Consider the following 21,532-nt stretch of genomic DNA (forward strand, 5'->3'; position numbering starts at 1 on the left):
TCCGGTTGACAAATCGGTAATTATTTTACAAAGCACGAAAGAAGAAAAACTACCATGCGCTGTTTGCGGCGGCCGCACCAACTAAGGCTGTGACGTTGCGAGGAGGGGGCACCGTGATTGGACGATGCCCAAGGTTAGCAATCAAACAAGTTTCGGTTTCGGTTTCGGTTCTGTAAAACACAACCAATGGCGTTGTTGGATGGGCGTTCTCAATATCTCAGTAATCATCGTACCGCGCTTCTGCCATATTGTCGGCTGTAAAATGCATAAGATAAGCCTCCCAGGACGGCTTGGAATTGTAGCATTCACTAGACGAGGCCTACGCAGTGCATGAACGCCCTCCGCGTCCACGCAGACGCTCAAATGCCATGCGCTTTTCCCCTATATTTGGAGCTTGCCTCACTCATGCCTGTATCGTAAAAAGCGTGTTCGCACCAGGCCAAGGGTCTGTTGTTTCTGGCCTGTGCCCACTGCCCGCAAGCAGTCGGTGCTTATGGCAAGCTAGAGCACGCCAACGAGAACTCGCTAGCGCGCCAGTGCCACCCTGCGCGCGTTCTGTGAACTAGTTCCTTGAGCAATGAACGTTGCGGCCCAAAAAAAGGTGAACTCAGTATAGAAAACATCGGCGGAAAACGAAAAACTTAACTTATAAGAAAAAAGCACGTACCCGCGGGGATTCGAACTTGTGACTGGCAAAACACTTGCGCTGACATACCTAGCGCTCCAAACCACTCGGCCACGGGCGAGCGCTGCCGACGTTGGAAATATAAGGTAAATAATGTATAACCAGAGTACACTTTTATTTAGTTTTAGCATTCTAAGCAAGACTTAGGTGACTATTTGTTGTTTTGCGCTCGTGCAGTAAGCATCCCCCAAGTTTCCACAATACCTCACGTCTAGCAATTGCATTTCTTAGACCGAAAAGCGTTCGCAGATGCGTAGTCGTGCTGCTGGCCGCTGTGCTTGTTCGCCCAGCGCAAAAAAGTGCTTCCCGCTCCCCAGTTTTGCGCTGTACGGTAAAAATATCAGTTGATTTTATTTCCTTAGTACCTATATTGACTTCGCTGACTCTTCTCCCGCCTTCAAGAGGCCTTATATTTTCATACTGGCGTACCAGTCACCGAAGCGTCGCATGTGCGCTTGTGCCCCGCTTGTGTAAAGCGACCTTGACTTGGAGCTAGATACAGTGTACAAACTAAAAAGTGAAGAAGGGCACATTCTTGCATTCATAAACGTGTCCCGGCTTCGTTTCAACTGAGTGAATGAATTGCGACGACCCGTCGGCGGCCGGCGGACGAAACGCTGGGCCGACTCGACTCTGTCGGAAGGCCGGCGAGCCGTGCAGTTACGCAGCCAATTGCGAGCTCGGCTCCTTCTGACCTCACACGAAAACACCACAGAAAATGGGCGAGCGTAAAGAGAGGAGGACAGCATTTTTGAATTAATTTTTCTACTCAATAAAATCGCGTAAACGCGCCCAGAGGGGCCGAAACATGGCCTGGGGACTCCGGACTACAATTTGCGCTAGTAATCCCGCAATGTTTACATATCACTTCAGTGTCCCTTTAAGGTCATCTGCTAGCTCTTAGCGTTCTTAGCGTGCTTTATATGTAGGGCTCTACATGCAGGCAATATAGTTCAGCTGATGGATAAACAGCAGAAATGCGGTCCCGATATGGAACAATTGATATCTACACTTATTTTTGCCATACTACCATGTTTTACGACGTTATTTCTTAAAAAGGCAATTTAAAAGTGATTTATCACCAGCAATAAAATAGATGTACTGCGTGTTAGTTTAAAGATAAATAAAATGTCTCGAAAAACTGCTGCTGCATGCGGTTCTGTTGCACAGTAAACCCATATTGTGGCAAATCTCTAATTAGGCGTTTTTAAGAATATAACGAAGAGATGTTTAAAACATTCGGCTCAAGACAGCTCAAAGGTTTTTAAAAATACATCTGAACGTTCGTACTGAGAGTTCGAAGAAGGCGAATGGGCTGCGACCCCCGGCCACAGGCTCTGCTTACAGCGACTTAAAGGGACACTAGAGGCTAAATAAAATTTTCTTTTCACTAAAAGATGATACGTTTCGTAGCACTCTCAGCTTTTGTATGACGGGCAACGACGCGTTATTTCCTGAGAAATCTGCAAAGAAAGCTGGCACTTCTCTCACCAGCTTCCCTTTTATTTTTTTTGTGGCAAAAAGCAGGCATTTTTTGATCGTTTATAAGCGTGATAATGGGTTGCGTCGGCACATATACTTCAATGCTTTCTGAAAAATAAACACAATTGTAAGTCAGCGCTTGTCCCGTTTAGTCTTTCTGTGTCATCTGTCGATTTGCCTGCAGCGCTCAATTCGTTTTCGAATCATGAACCAAGTAGCCCAACAGCAATTTCTATGGCTTTTGGAGTCTGTCCACGTGACGGCCTCTCGGCTGTCCCACCGGATCGTCTCAAAGACGCAGGGGCGTGAATATTCCGGCGTTCTGAGTAGGTGCAGGCAAAATGGCCAACGTCCCCCTGCTGGTCTGGGGTGGAGCGGTGAAGTCACGATAGGCAGGGGGAACGGGCGAGGTCGTGATTTTCTTCGCAAAGGTGGCATAGCAGAGTTGACAGTTTGTTTAGTGCGTACACGCCTGAGCAACACCTCGAGGTGCTGGCGCAGGCCCGAGGGGAAAGGGGTAGCGCACGTTGGTATTAGAGCTCGTATTCATGCAAGGATCCTCGTCTAAGTTGCCAAAAGTGCGGCCTTAGGGCTCATTGCAGTAGGGTAACTTAAAAGGTCCGGGCTTGCGGCCGGCTCGCCTTCTCCAGGACGGCAGCTTTGTGGAATATTGACGAAGAAGCACAGACCCTTTTCACGTCTAACCATTGGGCAAAATATTGCCCAGATGTCCGTGGAAGTGCAACGATCGCCGTACGCGAATGCCCTATTCTACTCGGTTGGATTTCGTATAAGAAAATTTCTGTCTTTTTTTCTTACGATCTCTTATATTTCTTATATCCTAAGATAAAATTTCTTATCTTATACTGGTATAACAAACTTTATTGTTAAATTTCTGTACTGCACGGGCCCGGGCCGGCCAGAAAGCCTCAGCCTGACCCTGCCCCTGGGTCGGGCTCGGGCGTGGTCGCACGCAGTTTCTCGGGTCCGGGCCGGGCTCGGGCTTGAAGCAAAATTTGATCTGGCCATGCCGGCCCGAGCCGGCCCGGGGAGACCGTGAGACCCGGCAATCCTGTGCTCGAAATTTGGAATTGGTGACAACAAAAAGTTTTCTTTGTGATCTCTAAGTGAAGACAAGGAAGTGAAGGGCAAATTCACTACGGTGCCGTTAAAAGATGCGAAAAAGAGACTGTTGCGCTTAGAAAGCCTTCACATCAACAACAAAAAAAATACCTCTGGGCCCCATCAGCATAGTAGGAGGGAGCGGGTCAGAAAACGAAGGCACTCCAGCCACAGAGTACAACATGATTGTCTTTTCCCTCTGCTTTACAAACTAAAACAAACAGAGCAAACATGAGCTGCAATTTTCACTGTCTGCAGAGTTTGAAGGACCCATTTTCTAAGCAGAGGCCATATGTGTTCGGGTAAGAATTATTTTAACACCGTAATTAGGCAAGAAAAAACAGAAGTGCCAGCAAAATTATGCTGCCAACATAGCTCGACGCAAAGACAAAAATGAAGTGCTGAAACCGGACGCATCGTCTGCTCAAATTTCAGCAAGGAATGGAACAATGAAAGGCGCAATATCTGTGGAAGAATTGCAAGACTAAAAAATCCTCCACTTGCTCGTAATCATTTCAGGTATCCTCGGTGATCCCTGATTTCGAAGACTGTCAAACGAAGTGGCAAATGAAGTTCCACGACTACCTAAAATCCAGTTTATAAGTGAGGATATTTAGTTTGTAAAAAGTTCGGTCCAAGTTCAACGGAAAATTCAATCCAAAGTAGCTGTATTAGCTTTGTGCTTACGCTTTTTAGGGTAACTGCAAAATTTTTCGAGCTCATGTTTAAAGCCTGTTGGACTAGGGACGACATTTACAACAGCCTGATGGGCTCGTGCTTATTTCATTGAATTCTGCCGGGCCCGGGCTGGTCTCGGGCTCATATTTTTAAAATTTGTCGGGCTCGGACCGAAGCGGGCGGGGCCTAGAAATTGAGGCCCGTGCATTGAAATCCAAAAATTGAAATAACTTTTAGATTACAATTTTTAATTTTCAATCTCAAATGACGTTTGCCCAGCATTTTTGTATGCAAGAAATGCTAGGGCAGCAACACAACGGAGCAAAGAAAGGCGATTTTTCTTGACGAAGACAGCCACCCCTAGAAGCCACAAAGAACTATCCTCGGTATTCAATTGCGTGGAATGCATGCAGGCAACCAAGTGTGCGCCACCATATCTGTGGCCAAGCGTCTGTTGCTAGGCGACGTTGTGCGCACGGCTCGCAGATCAGGCACCCCTCTTCTCCTCCATGCAACCGTGTGAGTGCGCCCGTGGCCTCCGCGCCGCCGGCAGCCGATCGCCGAGGCCACGGTGCGCCGTCACTCGTTACGTCGCGCTCCGCGGGATGGCGGCACTTGTCCAACTAAGCACGTGTGAAACACATGACTGTGTTTCACGTTACGAACTCTTCGCCGAACACCACGAATTGCGTCGAGTTCACTGTGAGTGCGATTAATAACATGTCTGTTGGCGCCACAGTTCAGAATCGGATTGGAACGGAGCAGATGACGTACGCCGGTGTCTTTTTTCTTCGGCGTGCGGCCGCAGTAGCCCAGGCTGCGCCGTGTCCGTGGCGCATCGGCCATGTCTATGGCTGTTTCCAGTGTTGCCAAGCGAAGAAATTGACCGCTAAACTTTTCAACGAATACCGTCTATACACTCAAGCACTTGAAACAGCATCAAAGAGAGGACGGTGCTATCGTAGGTATGGCCGACGATAATCGTACAGTGGAAAATCTTTGAGAAACCTTTTATATCGCGCCTATTGATAACTATTCTATTCACAATACATACGAAAGTGGTGAGATGTATATGCGTTTGAATAAAGTAAAACGATTTGGCATAAAATTCAGAACCCAGGTTTTTGTATATGCACAAGAAAAACTCATAGAAGCATTAAAAATTACCTGTTTCGCTTTAAAAGTACCTTTGTCTCTGGCAGGCTACTCCTTTCAGTGCTCTTCTGCTTTCATACCAAAATGAACCCGGGTTAAAGCCTCAAATGGCAGGCCAGCTATATTTTTAGGCGAACTAGTGTCTCGCCCAAGCCTATGTTGCCTTGCGGCGGCTAGATGCGTTACACCGGTATCTAAAGTGCAAACCTTGGCAAATTTTGTGTTTTGCTGACATTCGGACGAAATCGCAGTGGGGCAGGAGTCATCTTATTGATTGCACATTCACCGCTTCTGCATTCTTTGAGTTCTTATCGGTGCGCAAGTACGCTCCAATGAGATTTTGTTTCTTGACAAAACCCGCATCATCCTTGGCTACGTGACAGTAATTCCGCGCACCTGGTCACCCGGAAGATACGCCACAAGTTTTTTTTGGCACTAAAACCTATCGTCGACAACCAATGTAAAACGCTTACCCAACAGACCTGGAACTGAAACCTGGAAACTCAGGTAATACATTACTTAGGTCTGATATAAACTGCGCCTATAGAAAGAGAGGAGGGTATAAACTTGGCAAATGGACTTCGAATGAAACTTCGTCAGCCACGAGCAGCAGCTCAAGCAGGGAAATGAACACAGTGCAATGTTGTGCGGCATTTGGTTGACTACCCTCGCTACCAAGGGGTTTTAACTCTGTCAAGTAGAGCAGTCCCCGGCTGTAGTCAGGACGCTTCGAGAAATATCAAAATAATTTGGTGGCAGGAAATATGCCACTGCCGTAGGTTGTGAAGGTACCTCTTTATCATTAGCACATACTGTCAGGCTTCCCTGTGCCTAACCCGTAAATGACGTACAACTCGAAGCAGAGTTGGTAATCACTTGTGGATGCACCCGTTCAACTTCCTCCTTCCAAACTACCCAGAAAAACCGTTGCGTACAAAAACTTCAAGTAAGTTGAAACGTATGATATTTTAGAAGTAGCATGCAACGAGAGAAATTCGTCTACACACCTTGGGTGTTCACGGATGTTTCCCGCGTAATATTTCTACGGAAATAATTGCTTACATGCTTTTCACCACAGTCTAGACAGCCATGTTGTGCTGTACAACTGAAGAAGTGCGCCAAGTGCTTGTTGAATTGAGTGTTTATTTAGTTGATACGGGTTTTTATCACCCCCAGGGTTGTTGTTTCTTCAAGTACTCGAAGCTCCTTCCATTTCTTGCGCTTTAAGAGGGTATTGTACGGCTCTTGTGATTATCGCTTGTCTCCAAGTGTTTCCGGTTGAGCAGATTTTTTTTTTTGAGGGTGACTAAGTTTTTGGTTTTCAGGTGGGGAAGCTCAATACTACTCAAAGTAATTTTTGAACTGCGCCTTCTCGTCTTCACTGTGTCACTACTGCAGCTAACACATGTAACAGTTTCTTTGCTTTGACCTGTGAATTTTTGTTCCCACTTTTAGATATTGTGTGTCCCGGGGTAGCAGTTCATATGGGAAAAAATGTCCTCTATGTGGCTACTTTTGCCATCCGACAAATACGTCTTAGTTTTCTTGTGTTTAAAACCCTAAGCATTGTGAGGTGGTTCCGCAGAACTCCCAAGGCCCTGTTTTGCCGTACGGTAATTTTTACTATTTACCCTCTACCCAGCATTTTTTTTGTTTCTTTATTCTTTCTTGCAAGTTGCACAGAGTTGTAGGCTGCGCATTAAATGTGTAATTTCTCATTATCTCTCGCCTCATAACTGCTGAAAGGGCCTTCACGAGAGTGCAGACTTAGTATTTCTTTAAAATTTTCCATCTTCAAGCCTATTGTCATTTTTGAAATGCAGCTAGAAATATGGCAGCCACATGATAACGTTAAGTGATATTCGCTTTTTAACCTTCTTTTATGACCATTGGACAAACGGCCGTGTATGCTGCATTAAATTGTAAAAGCTTTTACGGAAATGTTCAAAGCACGGGTTTCCCCGAAATGCCGATGTGGTGGACCCTACGGCCGTTTATGGCGCAATCGTTTATTGCGCCATAAGTGACCTTCGACGACTTTGGCGACAGCATTCCATAGGCTTCGCAGAAGTCACTGCTCTGGGAGACTTCCGGATCGTATACGAGTACTTCAGTAACGCTCTGCAACCACAATGTAGTACGTATTTGCACGATCTTCTAGGAACGCGCAGTTGGGAAAATTTGAAAAAGTAATTTCACGCCGATTCTACCGCGCAGATGCGAAAGACATTACGTAACGTACCTAGAAAAAGATATTTTAATTTGTCTGACGCACGCAAATGTGGCAGCGAAAATCTCTTGTGCTTCGTGATATTACTTATCCAGCTCCTGCTGGCAATAAATCTGCAAAAGGGAACATTAAAAGGGTTTGCGATTTCAAGTCCCCTGAACTTCATAAATTAGCGACGAATGAACCGGCGGCCCGTGACGTCTAAAGTTATGAATTCCGACAAAGGGCCTTTAAGATTTCAAAATCTTCCGTGCTCAGGGCCAGTGAAGCCGTGCATGAAAATATCGGTCTGTTATGTTTGCGTCAATCGCGCACTCATGCCTCCGGAAATCCCATGTGCATAGTGACGCTGAAACCCTCGCGCTGCCTGCAAGTAAAATTACCTTGCGTTTGATGGACGCTTCATACTGGTATTTTTTCGGAGTTTTTTCGGAGCCATAACGAGGTGCTAACTGCAGCGGCAGAAATGTGTGCAAGAGCTGGCTAACGGACGCCTATTAAGCAGCGAGCGCACCAAAATGTACTCAAGCATTGTGGATGCATTGTTTTTCGTTGAATTGGGTTGGGTTTTATTGGGGTGTTCAGGCCAACGGCAATTCTGCTGGCAGTTTTGAATACGGCTTCGCCTTTGGGCACGATTGTCACGCGCACATGAATTCGAAGGCTGCTTCTAGCAAAAAAAAAAAGGTTGCGCATTAGAGTCGCGCAAATACAGTATTTTTGTACCGCTTTGCAGCACTCCTATTCGCACGCACGGAACCGTGATTACTGCCCGAATACCACACCTTGAAAATTACGCCCATCTTCCCGCCAGGGAACCCTGATGTAATGCGACGCATCGGGGGGGGGAGGGGGGGGGTTCAATTGGCGTTTCCATTGGGTTGATTCTCTAAATCGCGTGAAACGTGTTGTGAACGCGTATGATGCATTCCATCACATGCGGGTGTTCTCATACGCGGGAAGATGGGCGTAATTTTACTTTTCATGCACATGCATACGCGACATGAGAGAGTTGCCATCAGCGTTTGGATTGACGCTGGTACTCGATTGTGTCAAACCACTCGCTGACGGGACTGTTGCTTCCATCGCACTACATCGGAAGAAGCAACGGAGTCGTCGTCGTCGTCAAGCGAAGCACAAGCAAAGTCAAACGCGGTCAAGCGAACGCACTTGACTGAACCGGCGCAGCACCCTCACCGCTTTATATTCAGCACTTGAAGGAGAGGAGACGAACGGAGGAGAGTTGCGCATGCGCAGTGAGAGCAAATGCGAGATAGAAGCGTCAGCGAAGCGCGCGCAGCTGTTATGATAATGAGACAGAGAGAGCGCGTTGCACACAGCTGTTGGCGAGAAGAACGGAGGAGAGTTTGTGCATGTGCAGTGAGCGTGCGCACAAAGGCGCGACAACGACAATGGAGGGACATACCCCCGAGCAAGAGATGCGTGGCATCTAATAAACTCAGTGAATAAATTCAGCGGCACCCACGTTGTCTTTCACATATTTCAGTCTGACTTCAGGGAGAACACGAAGGTTGCGCAGACCACGTCTTCCGCAACGGTAATAATTCAACCCTGAAGATTTCCCGCATGTCAACTCGCAAAAAGGCGACATCGTTTTGTCTATTATTGTAGTTGGTGTCCCTTCAATTTCAGAAGAGTGGCTTATTTACTCTAGAGATTGAGATGAGGGGCACTTACTTTTACAATTAGAACCGTGGCTGTCGACAGCTCGCACACTGTGCAGGTGATCTGGATGTACCAGTCGGGCTTCCAGCTCGTCACCAGGGGCAACAGTCCCAGACTCAGCACCGACAGGACATTGTACATCGTAAGTCTCCACCGGGAAAACGCATACCCGTAGACTTCCTAAAAAGACACGTGCAGCTTGTGGACACAAGAAATACACTGGTCGGAGTAAATTTGAATTTATCACAGACTCTACACCCTATGCCCACTACAAAAGCTCGCCGTGCACAATAAAACGGAACGATTTAATGCCCAGGGAGGCCAAACGCGGGTCCCAAATTCCCCTTTATGTCCCCAAAATAAGTACCAGTGGTTCATCGGTGCCTTCGCGTATGACCGCCGCGAAGCCCAGGATCTCGTCTTCCGGTCGCACTTGATATGCCATGCCGGGAACCCCGACAGGCGCCGGAGCCTGTGCTTGCGCCGATCCTGCGTGAAGACGAAAAAGCCCACATGTGAATTACCCCGCTACACGCACCCGACGTCCTTGCTTCATTTAGTGCGCACCGTCCGGACCAAAGGCACGCCTAAAAGGCGAGCACCGCCTTGATCGCTGGCTAAAAATTATCAACTTTGAAAGCAAATCTTTACTACCCCCACTGACAACGTTGTACGCCAATACACGCTGCAGGCAAGCCAATGGGCTTTGACGATTATGATGATAGACCGTGGGTGAAGTGAAATAAACAATTCACGGATGCTTGCCCTCACGCGCAAGTCTTGAATGACGAAGCGCTTGCAGGTGATCAATGAAGGACACAAAGTTGAGTTTTAGTAGCCTTGTGGTGTTGTGGTTGACGTACGAGGCCTGGCATTTCAATGAACTTATGTTGAGCAAGGGCAGAGTGACCTCGTCGTTCTGGTCGACATTTTCGTGCGCCGCTCTGCGAGCGCGACTTATTGTTTCTAGCGGATGCTTTGCACGCCGAGCCTCTGGAAGCGCGGTCTCTTCCTCGGCCGTACTAAACAATCCGCTGTCGGGCCGTGTGATTGATTGTGAGGTTTACCGCGCCGACGCTGCACAGGCGATGAGGCGTGCCGTAGTTGAAGGCTCCGGAATAATTTTGACCACCTGGGTATCTTTAATGGTCGGCCATGGGGAGTCAACGATCGCCTACGGCAGCTTCGACATTGAATTCGCGGCTCTTCTACGGAACAGAGCACATGCGCACGACGACACGAGGACGAACGAACGACGGGTGTACGCTATGACCTGTCTCTCCTTCCGAGCAAGTGTTGTTACGATACAGCGAACCCTGGAGTTTTTAAAGCAAAGCTTTCTAGCTGTAACAGCCGACGGTTCTTTCGTGGCGGGCAGGACAAAAAACTCCCAACGCGGCTGAGGACGCAGAGAGCTCTTATCACTCATGGAGCAGAGTGTAAATGGCGCGGCGATAGGGCGCTCTTACTGAGCGTTCCCTTGGCACCCGTGCTAACCCCGGCGGACGCGTCGGCGGGACCCTTCCGTCGGCTTGTCGTCTGCTTCAGCGACGGCATTGGGCCTGCGTTGGCGTAGCTTCACGTCCATTGCGCCCTTACTTCGCACGGCGTAATTAACTTGTTCGACAACACCTCCTAGGTAACCCGAACCCGACGGAATTAAGTGGTCGTACAGCAAACATCCTTGACTGATTGGTTTGCAGGGCGGGAAAACAAGATGCAGAGACCACTTACAGACATATGGCCGCTAGAGAAGCGCCTCCTTTGGCGCAGTGTACGTCACGAATGGGACTGCGTTTTCTAAATGGCTGAATACCAATTCCGTTGTGTTTTAACAGGTTTTACAAAAGATGAATGGAGCGACTGGTTCTGATAATAGCGACTATAAAAGTTCCGGCAGCTTCCTCGAAATTGTCGAATTTAAGAAACTATTTAGTTTAAATCTGTATAAATGGGAATCCCTAAGTTCACAGGCCGGATTGTTTCGGTGTGTGCACTTGTGTCGTGCTGTGGTTTAGCCCCGAGCTAGCACATCAGGATGGCTCGGTTCCGCTGTCTCACCCTTCGAAAGGCTCTCCTCTCCGTTTTTTCTTCCGACGCATGGCCGGGCTACAGCGGCGGCGTGCGCCGCTCGAGCTCGGGTGTGGCCGACGCTTGTGCGTTCGGGGCGGCGCCCCCGTGTGTCCAAGTTAACGGCTGGCAGAAACTCTGGTTTCATTCTTTCTGGAGCCGCGTGTGTGAATTGAAGTGACGTCGGATGTGGAATTGTTGTGGAGGTCGTTCACAGCTTTGCTTTCCAACCACTCTACAGCGTGGATCGAAGCCAATTTTTCTTTTGTGGCCAATGTTGGCCGGTCCTCTTAAGTAAGCGCCCGAGGCAGGCGTGCACGAGCGCTCGGCCTTTTCTTGGTATTTTAACTGCGGACACTGTACACAAACGATTTCCTCAACAGCTTCGCTATTAAAAAAACCGGTCATCTACACTAACCTGAAACTTGGTGAGGGGCGAACTATGCAGTGGATGAAACTATTGAAATATTGTCTCATTCTTGCCACACGCTGATTCGGTGCCGGAAAAGCCTAGTTGGGAGGAGCAATCGCGCGCTTGCAGAGGAGGTGGCGCCCTCTATTGAGTTGAATCGCATTTAAGAAATTTGCACGCCCCACCTGCCCCAGTTTGGGGTAGTGGCAGGAGTCGACGTGAGCTCAGTGCAATGCCTGCGCCTTGCCCTGGGGCTCGTCTTCGGCGATTGGCGAGGCCGTGGCACCAGGTAAGTATGCCGTCACTTTGTTTGACCGACCACTCCACTCGATCAGGCCTAGCGTAAAGAGCCGGTGGGTACTTGAGTGTAACACAATATATAAACCCTCTACAAACAGCTTCTGCTTGCACTTAACTATCGCTGAAGCGGACAGGGAGCATTCCACAATTATTTAAACCACGTTACCTTGATTTGAAGCGGTTTTATTCATTGTACACTTTTTAAAAGTGCGCGTTAATTACTAGCGCGAGGCGTTGGAAAACGAGTGTCCTGGTGTTTTAGTACCATGACTACAGAAGACGAGCCCCTAAAGTGCTTCTACCCTCAAAACGCTTCCCGTGGCAGGAATCAAAGCTTGGTCGCTCGCATTACGTAGCCGTATCTATCCGAATGCCCCGTTTCAGCATTGTCGAAGCGAACACCAAGCAGCAGGTAGCTAATACACCCCAAAACCCAAACGTTAGGCCTACGGAGTGCACACCCGAGAGCTACTGTGGATATTCCAGAACAGCGGTGCGCACTAGTGTGGTACATACTCGCAGTGTGGGATTGGCCAACCGAAAAATCCATCACGAGAAAGGTTCGCGTTCAACCATCGTCATCGTTAGACGGAATGGTGCAAGATTTGTGTGTTGCATTTTACAAACCCAGCCATGGCACAGGAATTAAGGTCAATATTCGGCTTTCCAAACAATCTGTTTGATACTACCGATCCTTAAGAAAAAAAAAACGGTTAAGTCGGTGTTGAAAAAGCTTCGCGTCCTGAAACGTCTTCCGAAATGTCTCATAAAACGAGTTATTTTTAATCATAGAAGCTATCGCTATATCAACAAGACGCCTCTTGAGACCGTAATCTTGCATTCGTAGCCGAACAGGAGGTTTACGGGGCCTGACCGAAGCGGAGAAAAGGAAAGCGCCCCCAGCACCCTACCGGGACAGGCACAAGCATTAATGGCGTGTTCATCAGAATAGCTTAAAGTGCGATAGGGAAGTTGCGCTGCTGTTGAAACACCCGTTTTATGTTCCACTCTCTTGGGGTGTCTCATTGTCTACGAAGATAGCCCTGAACGACAGGCTCTACCTCATGGAGGTATTATGCGCAGCTCTTCGTAGCAGCGGCACTCCGCCTTGATACTTACGTTACTGAGGGCAGTTTCTTTAAAGCATGTTTATCGCAGCATTCAAACAAAACAACGCCCAGCGTATTCATTGATATGTTGAGCGTACAGCGCTAAAGCTATCCCAGCGCATTTCCGTAGAGTAGGGCGCCCCCCATGTTTCGCCTTGAATGTCACTCCGGTGAGAACTGGATTTTACGGAACTGCATCAGTAGTGCGAAGTCGCGATCAGCTTATTTTGAACAATTTCGCTGGTAAAAAGTGCGGCAAAAGCAATGAAGAACCGCGTATTTGACAGCTCTTAGCTCGCCTGCGCCGAGGTTGATGCGCGGAAAAGAGAGGGGGCGACGCTTGTTTGCGACATTGGTATGCGACGGCCCGCTGTCAGACCTAACGTCACGCTTTGAGATGAGTCGTCGTCTACCTGTACCCGCCGGTACACACGCGATGAGAAGGAAGTTGCCTGGCACGTTGCAACGCTCCATCTGAAAGTTACTAACGTGACGCCTAAACGTTTTGAGGCCTTAATTAAAAGGGGGTCATGCAGACAAGACACAAGTTTGTGTTCTTCCAAAGATTCGGTGTTTTAGAGGGCTCTCAGCGCATTTCGGGCGGCGAGTCATGCTTTATTCACTAAGAAATTAATCAATTATTTTTTATCCTCCCGCCAAACCCTGTGTTTTGTGACACCTCCCATGATGTCAGATGGACGGGTCTTCAAGTGAATTTCAAGTGCGCTGTTCAGCCTGCGGTGGACTGATGCTTTGTTTACCGTCAGTCCTCCTAGGTGGCGCCACCACACTGCTCCACCGCTATTCGCCTTTGTTTTGTTTTTGTTAGGTAGGTAGTAATCGATTCCTGAAACATGGGGTATAATCGACAACTAGGGTCACGTAAGACAATTGGTTGATTGTAGGGTTTAACGCGCCATCGCAACACAGGCGATGAGGCGGGCCGTAGTGGAGGGCTCCGGATTAATTTTGACCACCTGAGGATCTTTAACGTGCGCCGAAATCTCCTACACACGGGCGTTTTCACTTTTCGCCTCCATCAGAAAAGCGGCCGCCGTGGCCAGGAATCGAACCCGCGACCTCGTGCCCGCCAGCGCGACGCCTTAGCCACTGAGCCACCGCGGCGGGTCATGTAAGACAATGTGGCTTACGCCAATCCACCTGTGTCGTCTGAGACAACCCCAAAGCGCCGCACTGCAGTGCAGCTATTTTATTTAATTTAATTTCATTTTATTTTCTTAAAGTTGAAGGGGTATTACATCAGGGGTGGGTACAGACATGAAAACGTGACAGCCGTATTGTATTACAATGCAAGGTAACTGTTACGGTGTTCAAAAAGGTGGAAGGACAGGTTATGGCGGTGATTTCATTAGAAAGGCCGTTCCAGCCCGTTGCTGCACGAAAAAAAGAATGAAGACGAAAAAGCGACGACGCGCGTACGCGGACGTGCAGCTTGTTGCGGGTGACCGGTGCGATGGGAGATGCGTGCCGGAGACAGAATGTATAGTGGCCTGCCGAGTGAGCCGTAAAAAAAACTTCTGAAAAACGCAAAGACTAGAAATTCAGCGACGAGATGCAAGCAATGATAGACCAGATTGTTTTCAGTGCCGATATGCTGACGTCGTAAGAGTACTTTGAATGAATAAATCGTGTGGCTCGATTTTGAAGCGACTCGAGTTGATTGATATACTTGATTTGCGTTCAAAATGGCTGGTGCGTATTCTAACTTCGTTCTTACGAGTGATTGATAAGCTAGTAATTCGACATTGTTCGGGGTGTGGCGCCAATGGCGTTTTAAGAACCCGAGTGTTTTGTTAGCAGATGCAATGATGTGCATAATGTGCGTTGCGCAAGTTAAATCGCTACAAAGGGTTACTCCGAGATATTTATAGGAAGGAACTAGTTCGAGGTTGGGTCAGCAATTTCTTACGGCAATACAATCGGATTTCGACGGTGGTGGAAGTAAACAGTTTTACATTTGCTAGGGTGTAGTTCCATTAGCCAAAGGTTACACCATTCTTGCAAGCTTGGAAAGTTAGTTTGAAGGGTCGTGTTATCGTAAACTGTGTTTATTTTACGATTAATAATGCAGTTGTCTGCAAACATGCGTATTTTAGAAGATACATGCATTGGAAGGTCATTATTGTAAATCAGAAACCGAAGTGGGCTAGGATGGACCCTTGAAGGACATCTGAGGTCACCGGGGTAGAGTTAGAAATTTGATTGTTGACGGAAACTGATTGCGAACGGCTAGTTGACAATACTTTATGCTAATATATCGGCATTTAAATGTAACGCGGGAAGTTTTAGTAGTAGACGCTCGTGGAGAACTTTGTCAAATGCTTTGGCGAAATCGAGGAGGATGGCGTCAGTCTGAAGGTTAGAGTCAAGGTTAACATGCAGGTCGTGAACAAACATAGCTGATGATAGGACGGATGTGACGGAGCTGTAGTGAGAGATCATGCAGGGGCGATCTTGCTTCCGCCAATGTTGAACTTGTGGCATTTACAGATTATTTCGTCTGCACTTTCGATAATCGCACAGTCGAGGAAAACTGGGAGGCACTCAAAACCAAAGCATTATCACTGGTCGACGAATTCATATCCGCGTGTACCACACGTCCTAACTTCAGATCTCCCGGCTTCACGTCAAATATAACAACGCTCTGCCACCAGTAAATGCATTATACCGACGCAACGTGTTGAGAGATAAAGCTGACAGATAGTATGCTTATAACATCGCTATTTTCGGTTACAAATGTGCACCTGAATACAGCAAATCGAAGCTTTTTACTCACGATGTTTGCTGCAAGCTAACTCCCGTAAACTGTGTAACTAATGTACCCCAATGAAAAATGACAACTTTTGTGATGAACAAGGATGTGCTATTCGTTCCAACCAGGGTTGCGAAGTGCTACAAAATGCATTTACTCTTTTTTGCTTATTACATACAATGTGTCTGCCACCAATAAATTTCGTTATTATTGATTGGGTCGGAATTGCATCACTGATTAACAACGCGAAAACATCAGCACCTGGAACTGATGGAAATCCTACTCAATTTTTAAAGTGCACTGAATCGTATTCATTATAGTCGTATATCTAGTTGTATACCTTCACACAGCCTTTACAATGCTCTCTTTCTAACGATTGGACGGCGGGAAAGGTGGTGCCAGTGCCTCAGCCAGGCAACATTTCGATTCCTTGGACTGTAGATTCATTAAATTAGTATATCCTGCAGCATACTTTAGTCTAATCTCAGCAACAACATGGGTTCCGGAAGCACTACTCTTGCAAAACGCAGTTACCACTTTTTAATAACGATATGTACTCTACTTTGATGATGCCTCAGTCTTGGATTTTATCTTTCTTGAGTTTCAAAAAGTCTTTCGATTCCGTGTGGTACGACCTTCAACTTCATAAATTGAGCAAGCCTAACTTTGATTCCAGCCTAGTAAAATGAACAGAAGCTTTTTGGCGAAACCTTCCTTAGTGAAGGCCCGATGCCGTCTTGTAAAAAAAAACTAATGCATTTGCCCATAGACCGGTTGGTCGAACAGAAAGCTCTAATAAATCTCTGGGCATATGGCGCGTGCGTGAAAGCAGGCTTCCGTTCTGTAAAAACGGTTACTTGAAAATCGCCAAAAAGGAACGGTTCTACGTAAGACAATACACGCATTGATCATGAAGGAGTAGAATAGCATACCTTTATCTCATAGTCCGCGTATCGGTATAAATTTAAATAACTTGTGAATTCGCTTATTTAGTTCGCAAAAAATTGTCGCTGGGGCTCGTTCTCAGTGTACGATTTGCGTCTTCGAAGGTTTGACTATCGATTGGGCGAACTTTCAGCGAAAGTTGGACGCACTTTCTGCGCAGGTTTTGACCTACTTTTGACGCTGTTTTGATACCGCCAGAAAGCTTTCGCGCTTCTCTCAGACTTTTTCAGGAAGGGGCGGTAAATTTTCTTTTAACAGACCGAAAGCAATACGTCACTCCCAATAACTACAATTCCCGCGCGCACCCTAAATCATCTGGAGTTCCCCAAGGTTTTGTCTTGGGACCCTTGCTGTTCTTTATCTACATTAGTGACGGTGCTGACCCCATTTTTTTCTTCAATTCAGCTTTTCGCAGATCGCTGTGAAAAGCCGCATTGAAAAGTCAGTTTTTATGACTCCTCTTTACTATAGTGTGAACTGAACCACGTCTCAGGAACCTTAACACAAATAAGTGCAAATATATCCGAGTTTCTAATTTGTATAACCTGCCAGAATACTTTGTTTATTCTTCTGCAGTAGGCTCTGAACTTTCCTAGCAATACCTCGGTGTTCCGGTAGTAGCGATCTATCATAACATACATAATCCCACTGACTATATCACTAACAACGCTAACCGCATGCTTGGCTTCTTGCGTAGATATTTTTCGCTAGCTGCAGTCTCTTTAACGCTGCTTCTATATCTAATGCTTGTTACGAGTAAGCCTATATATGCTTCAGCGATTTATGACACACACCACTTATCTCTTTCTATTTTAATTGCATAGATACAGAACCCCTCGGCTCGTTTTATTATTTCTAACTACTCCCGCACAGCAAGCGTATCTACTATTAAATTTAACTTTGGGCTACCCTCGCATCTGTCTTTTCCACAAAATCTACTTCACCAATCCTAATACTAAACATGAACTTCTCGTACCGCCACCTTACATTTCAGACTGCAGATTGGAAGTTCGCGTGCCGAGTTCAACAAAAAATGTGTACTTGGATTCGTTTTTACCAAAGGCAGCCACCGACTGGAACCACCTTCCCGAGTCTATCGCCAGCAACCCTGACTCGTCATCGTTCAAGACTGCAATATTAAACATTCTTTAGCTTTACCCGCTCGTTTCTTTAACGCCCATTGAGACATTGACGGTATTGTAATAAATAAATAAATAAATAAATAAATAAATAAATAAATAAATAAATAAATAAATAAATAAATACAAAATAAAAATAAATAAATAGATAAATAGTGGCGACTCCTTAGCCATCTTTTGGGAACTTTCTGTGGCATCACAGAATCTTCTTTGTAGGATTGTCGGCCACTTACCTAGGCCGCTGCCAAGAAACATGACTGGGTGGCGGTCGGGGGGAATCAAATTAAATTTGATGCTTAAGGTTTGATGGTTGTGGGGCCAATAGTTACACTTGAATGCCAACGCGTGGTGATCCCGCTCAGAAAAATGTTTCTAGAGAGCCTACCCATTACACGTCATTCCGGCCCTGTTACGTCACTATTACGCGAAAATCAAAGTTCTTGAATATTTGTTCGTTTTGGGGGTTAGAAAAAATTCCCCCGCATTTCCCCGAAGGGGAGCATGAGGAAGTGCGAAGCACGGGGTGATGCTATGAGGGGGAGTTTGTTGAAGTTTGGTGGCATTTTGCCCGTCAGTTACATTAACACCCCCTCGTGATCACGTTCGGCTTAACACGCCTCGTTTGTCCCTCTGCGGAAATCTTGGTGAATTAACGTGTATGTTCGAGAGATGTTCGAGAGGGAATGTAATCACGCACACACACACACACGCAAAGTAAAGTGAAACGACAGTATTTATTTCAGCACTTGTTTGTGTTGTCGTTGTATGCGACGGTCATTACGACCGCCTTGTGGTCGCTAAAGTGGACCGTTAAGGGTTGTTGCAGCCGCTATAACGCCGCTGAGTCGCCAACGCACGCCGCTGACGACATAGCTTGAATGCGTTAAAGATATAAGGCGCGTTACTAACACTGACATCAGCGTCGCGTCCGTGGCTTAGTCGTTAGAGCGTCGCGCTGCGGCCGCAAAGATCTCGGATCGAAACCTGGCGCCGGATGCTGTTCTTTTTTTATATAGTGTAGTGGCCTGGCTGGCGCGCCGAGAGAGGGTGTTGCGAGCTGGAGAGTAGTAAAGGGGCTTTAGGAGAGTAGGCGAGGGGGGAGAGGAGGCGCTATGCGAGCGCCCTCACGCGTCGGAAATCCGGCGCCGTTGCTAGGCACGGTAGCTAGCTCCGTTGCTAGGCTGCGGACGGAGGACGGCGGTGGAAGCAGGAGTAGGCCCGACTAAGGAGTGCTTCGCACTTAAAACTCCTATTGTTGCTAGAATGGAGCTGGGTGAGCTTCAAACTAAGCAAACTTGTATTTCATCTTCATGGTTCCTTTACGTAAGTCGTGACATGTATCCCGACCAGTTTGTTTTTACAGCATCGCACCGCAGTCGGGACGGCCTATGCTCAGCGTACATTGAGCGCACAATATAACACCAAGTGAACCCGAGCAAAGCCTCTACTTTTCCCTCAAATGCGCAAAAAAAAGCACTGCCTAATGGGATCGCTCCTTTTTCATCCCACCCACACTTCCGTCTGCTTGAAGATGATGGGGTTAACCAATGCCGCTTCTCGAGAGCAGATGAGGTGGAATCTTTGACGGCAGCGGTGTGATACCGACGCATAAGCACCCGGCAGCTAACCTTTAGTTCTGCTGGGACATTTCGTTACCTGCTTGAGTGATCAACGCTTGTGGATTCTGACGCCGGACGCCTGCACACCGGGTGAGCGAATCATGGCTGGGCGGACGGAATGCCGCATTTCAGCGTCCTTATAGCATGGATGTATCAACCGGGTGCAGAACATTTCACGTTAGTACTTACTTCAGCAGTTGCTCTTTTGCAATCGGTAATGGTTTTAGCTCGGCAACTGAAGTCTGTTTGGAGATTAAAGCATGTAAGCCTAGCGACTATCACAGACATCCTAACGTCGTGTCTGCGTCTATTTGTTCACTTTTGGTTTTGCGTTCTGACGCAGACTGCGGTGACAGGCACACTGGCCGCAGTTCACGGGGCAGCTTCCTGACAGTCATAGCTGTACTAAGTGCATGCACCTGTTTTACTCACGTGCCGTCACATCCACCTGTCACGCGGCGTGTACACCAGGCCAATTCTCGTTCCCTTTCTGGCAGGGTGTCGGGTCAGCACAGATGTGACGCCCTTGGGTGGTACTCTGGATGCTAAGGCACAAATACCACATAAGACCCGATGTGTTTTAATTGCGGAGCACTTTAGGGGACCGGCTTGTCGCCGTAGCTCTTCCGCGGTTACGGCGTCACATACCCAAAGAGATGCTTCGAAAATATACCAGCTTTCCCTGGTTGGGAGCGATCCTGCGTCCCTCGCGTTACAAAGATGATATCTATCCCATGGCTCCACAGTGGCACACGATACTAATGGGCAAAGTTTTCGTGGTGAGCTTTGGCTGCGACGATGCCATCGTCGCTTCCGTTCCTAGGCCGCGAATATGCACACAACATTATAAAATTAGGAAAACATCATGAATTACCCATAATTACCCCACATTAATGAAAACTTACCTAGTGTGTTTTTATAGGCCTTTTTAGGAGCAGCGGTGCCATCTTTTGAATACTTTCTGTATCAACGCCAGGCTTATACCGAAACCAGCCAGAGGGCGCCACAGGCCCTCTTTGTGCCTAATAAGTTTTTCGTGCCTGCCCTAAGCAGCGCTAGTATTAAACCAAGAGTACAAAACATCAGTATGTTAGTCCTTTTTGGTAAGATGACACGTCCTCATTCCGCTACAAAGGAGAAACCAATAGCAATCATCATCATTGTATCACTGCTTCGCACTTCGGCAGCTTCCACGTTCAGTGGCACTGCGTAAATTTTTTTGTTTACTTATTAATCGCCGCACGATATACGACAGAATCGCTGCTCCGGAACACACAGTCACGGGTTTACCTTGTCGCCTAGGTTACTTTTATATGCATGAAATACAGGCTTCAGTTTTTTGAACAACCTGTAGGGGAAAATGGGGGGCTCACTCACACGGCCTTCAACACCGGAACTGAAGAAATTCATGGCACAGCACAACAATCTTCGCTTTCGTCAAATTTAGTGGAGGTCGACACCAAAGTATTTGTTAACTTTTCGAAATCATAGGTTTTAACCCAGCAATATTGCCTTAAAGCTTGAACCTAACGGCATGCCTTAAAGGAGTACTGACACGAAATTTCTCGCTTTCAGTTTTTATGCTGTAAAGAATATCTATTGGCCCAGTAATTACGAAAATCGAACCGAATGCCGTCAGCCGCCAACACAGAATTATTATAGCACGTTTATTGCAACCAATTTCAAATTTGGTCGCCGCGCGGGAAAATGGCCGTTCGAAGGCCAGCCTGCAAGCGGGCCAGCCTTACGTCACGGGCTCACCCGTGACGTCAGGGACGTTTTTCTTTCCTCCATGCGTTCGCCGCATCGTCTGCTACGATTTCACATGGTCCGCGACGCGCCCGCGCAGTCGACATGTCGTCTGAATCGTCAGACTCGGATGAGTCACTGCCACCCGACAGACAGAACAACTTTATTTGGCCAGGCGATTAGGCTGGCGATGTCTTCGCCGTCGTCCGTTTTTTAATATCACTGCGGCTCGAACCGGCGCAGACCGTGATAGCAACAGCTTGTCGCCACTCTTCTAATCAATCTGATCACGAAAAAGAAGCTCCACATGCGAGAAAGTAGATGTTAGTGTGTTGAAAATTGTGCTAGGAGTTGTTATCAGCGCTGAATTTAAAAGTG

The 21,532-nt window shown here is 47.3% G+C and overlaps 1 protein-coding gene across 1 annotated transcript in view; it reads right to left on the reverse strand.

The window, feature by feature from the left end:
• Positions 1-21,532, reverse strand: part of LOC144165256 (polyamine-transporting ATPase 13A3-like) — a 168,988-nt gene that overhangs the window by 123,600 nt on the left and 23,856 nt on the right. The window contains exons 2-3 of the mRNA XM_077695384.1: positions 9,406-9,527; positions 9,051-9,218 (exon numbers count right to left, since the gene is read on the reverse strand). Of these exons, the coding sequence (XP_077551510.1) occupies positions 9,051-9,218; positions 9,406-9,483 (246 nt within the window). The 5' untranslated portion in view covers positions 9,484-9,527. The remainder of the gene's footprint in view (positions 1-9,050; positions 9,219-9,405; positions 9,528-21,532) is intronic.

This window comes from Haemaphysalis longicornis, unplaced genomic scaffold (assembly GCF_048455015.1).
Source record: "Haemaphysalis longicornis isolate Haplotype H1 unplaced genomic scaffold, Haemaphysalis longicornis Haplotype H1 scaffold_14, whole genome shotgun sequence".
NCBI classification, from domain to species: domain Eukaryota; kingdom Metazoa; phylum Arthropoda; class Arachnida; order Ixodida; family Ixodidae; genus Haemaphysalis; species Haemaphysalis longicornis.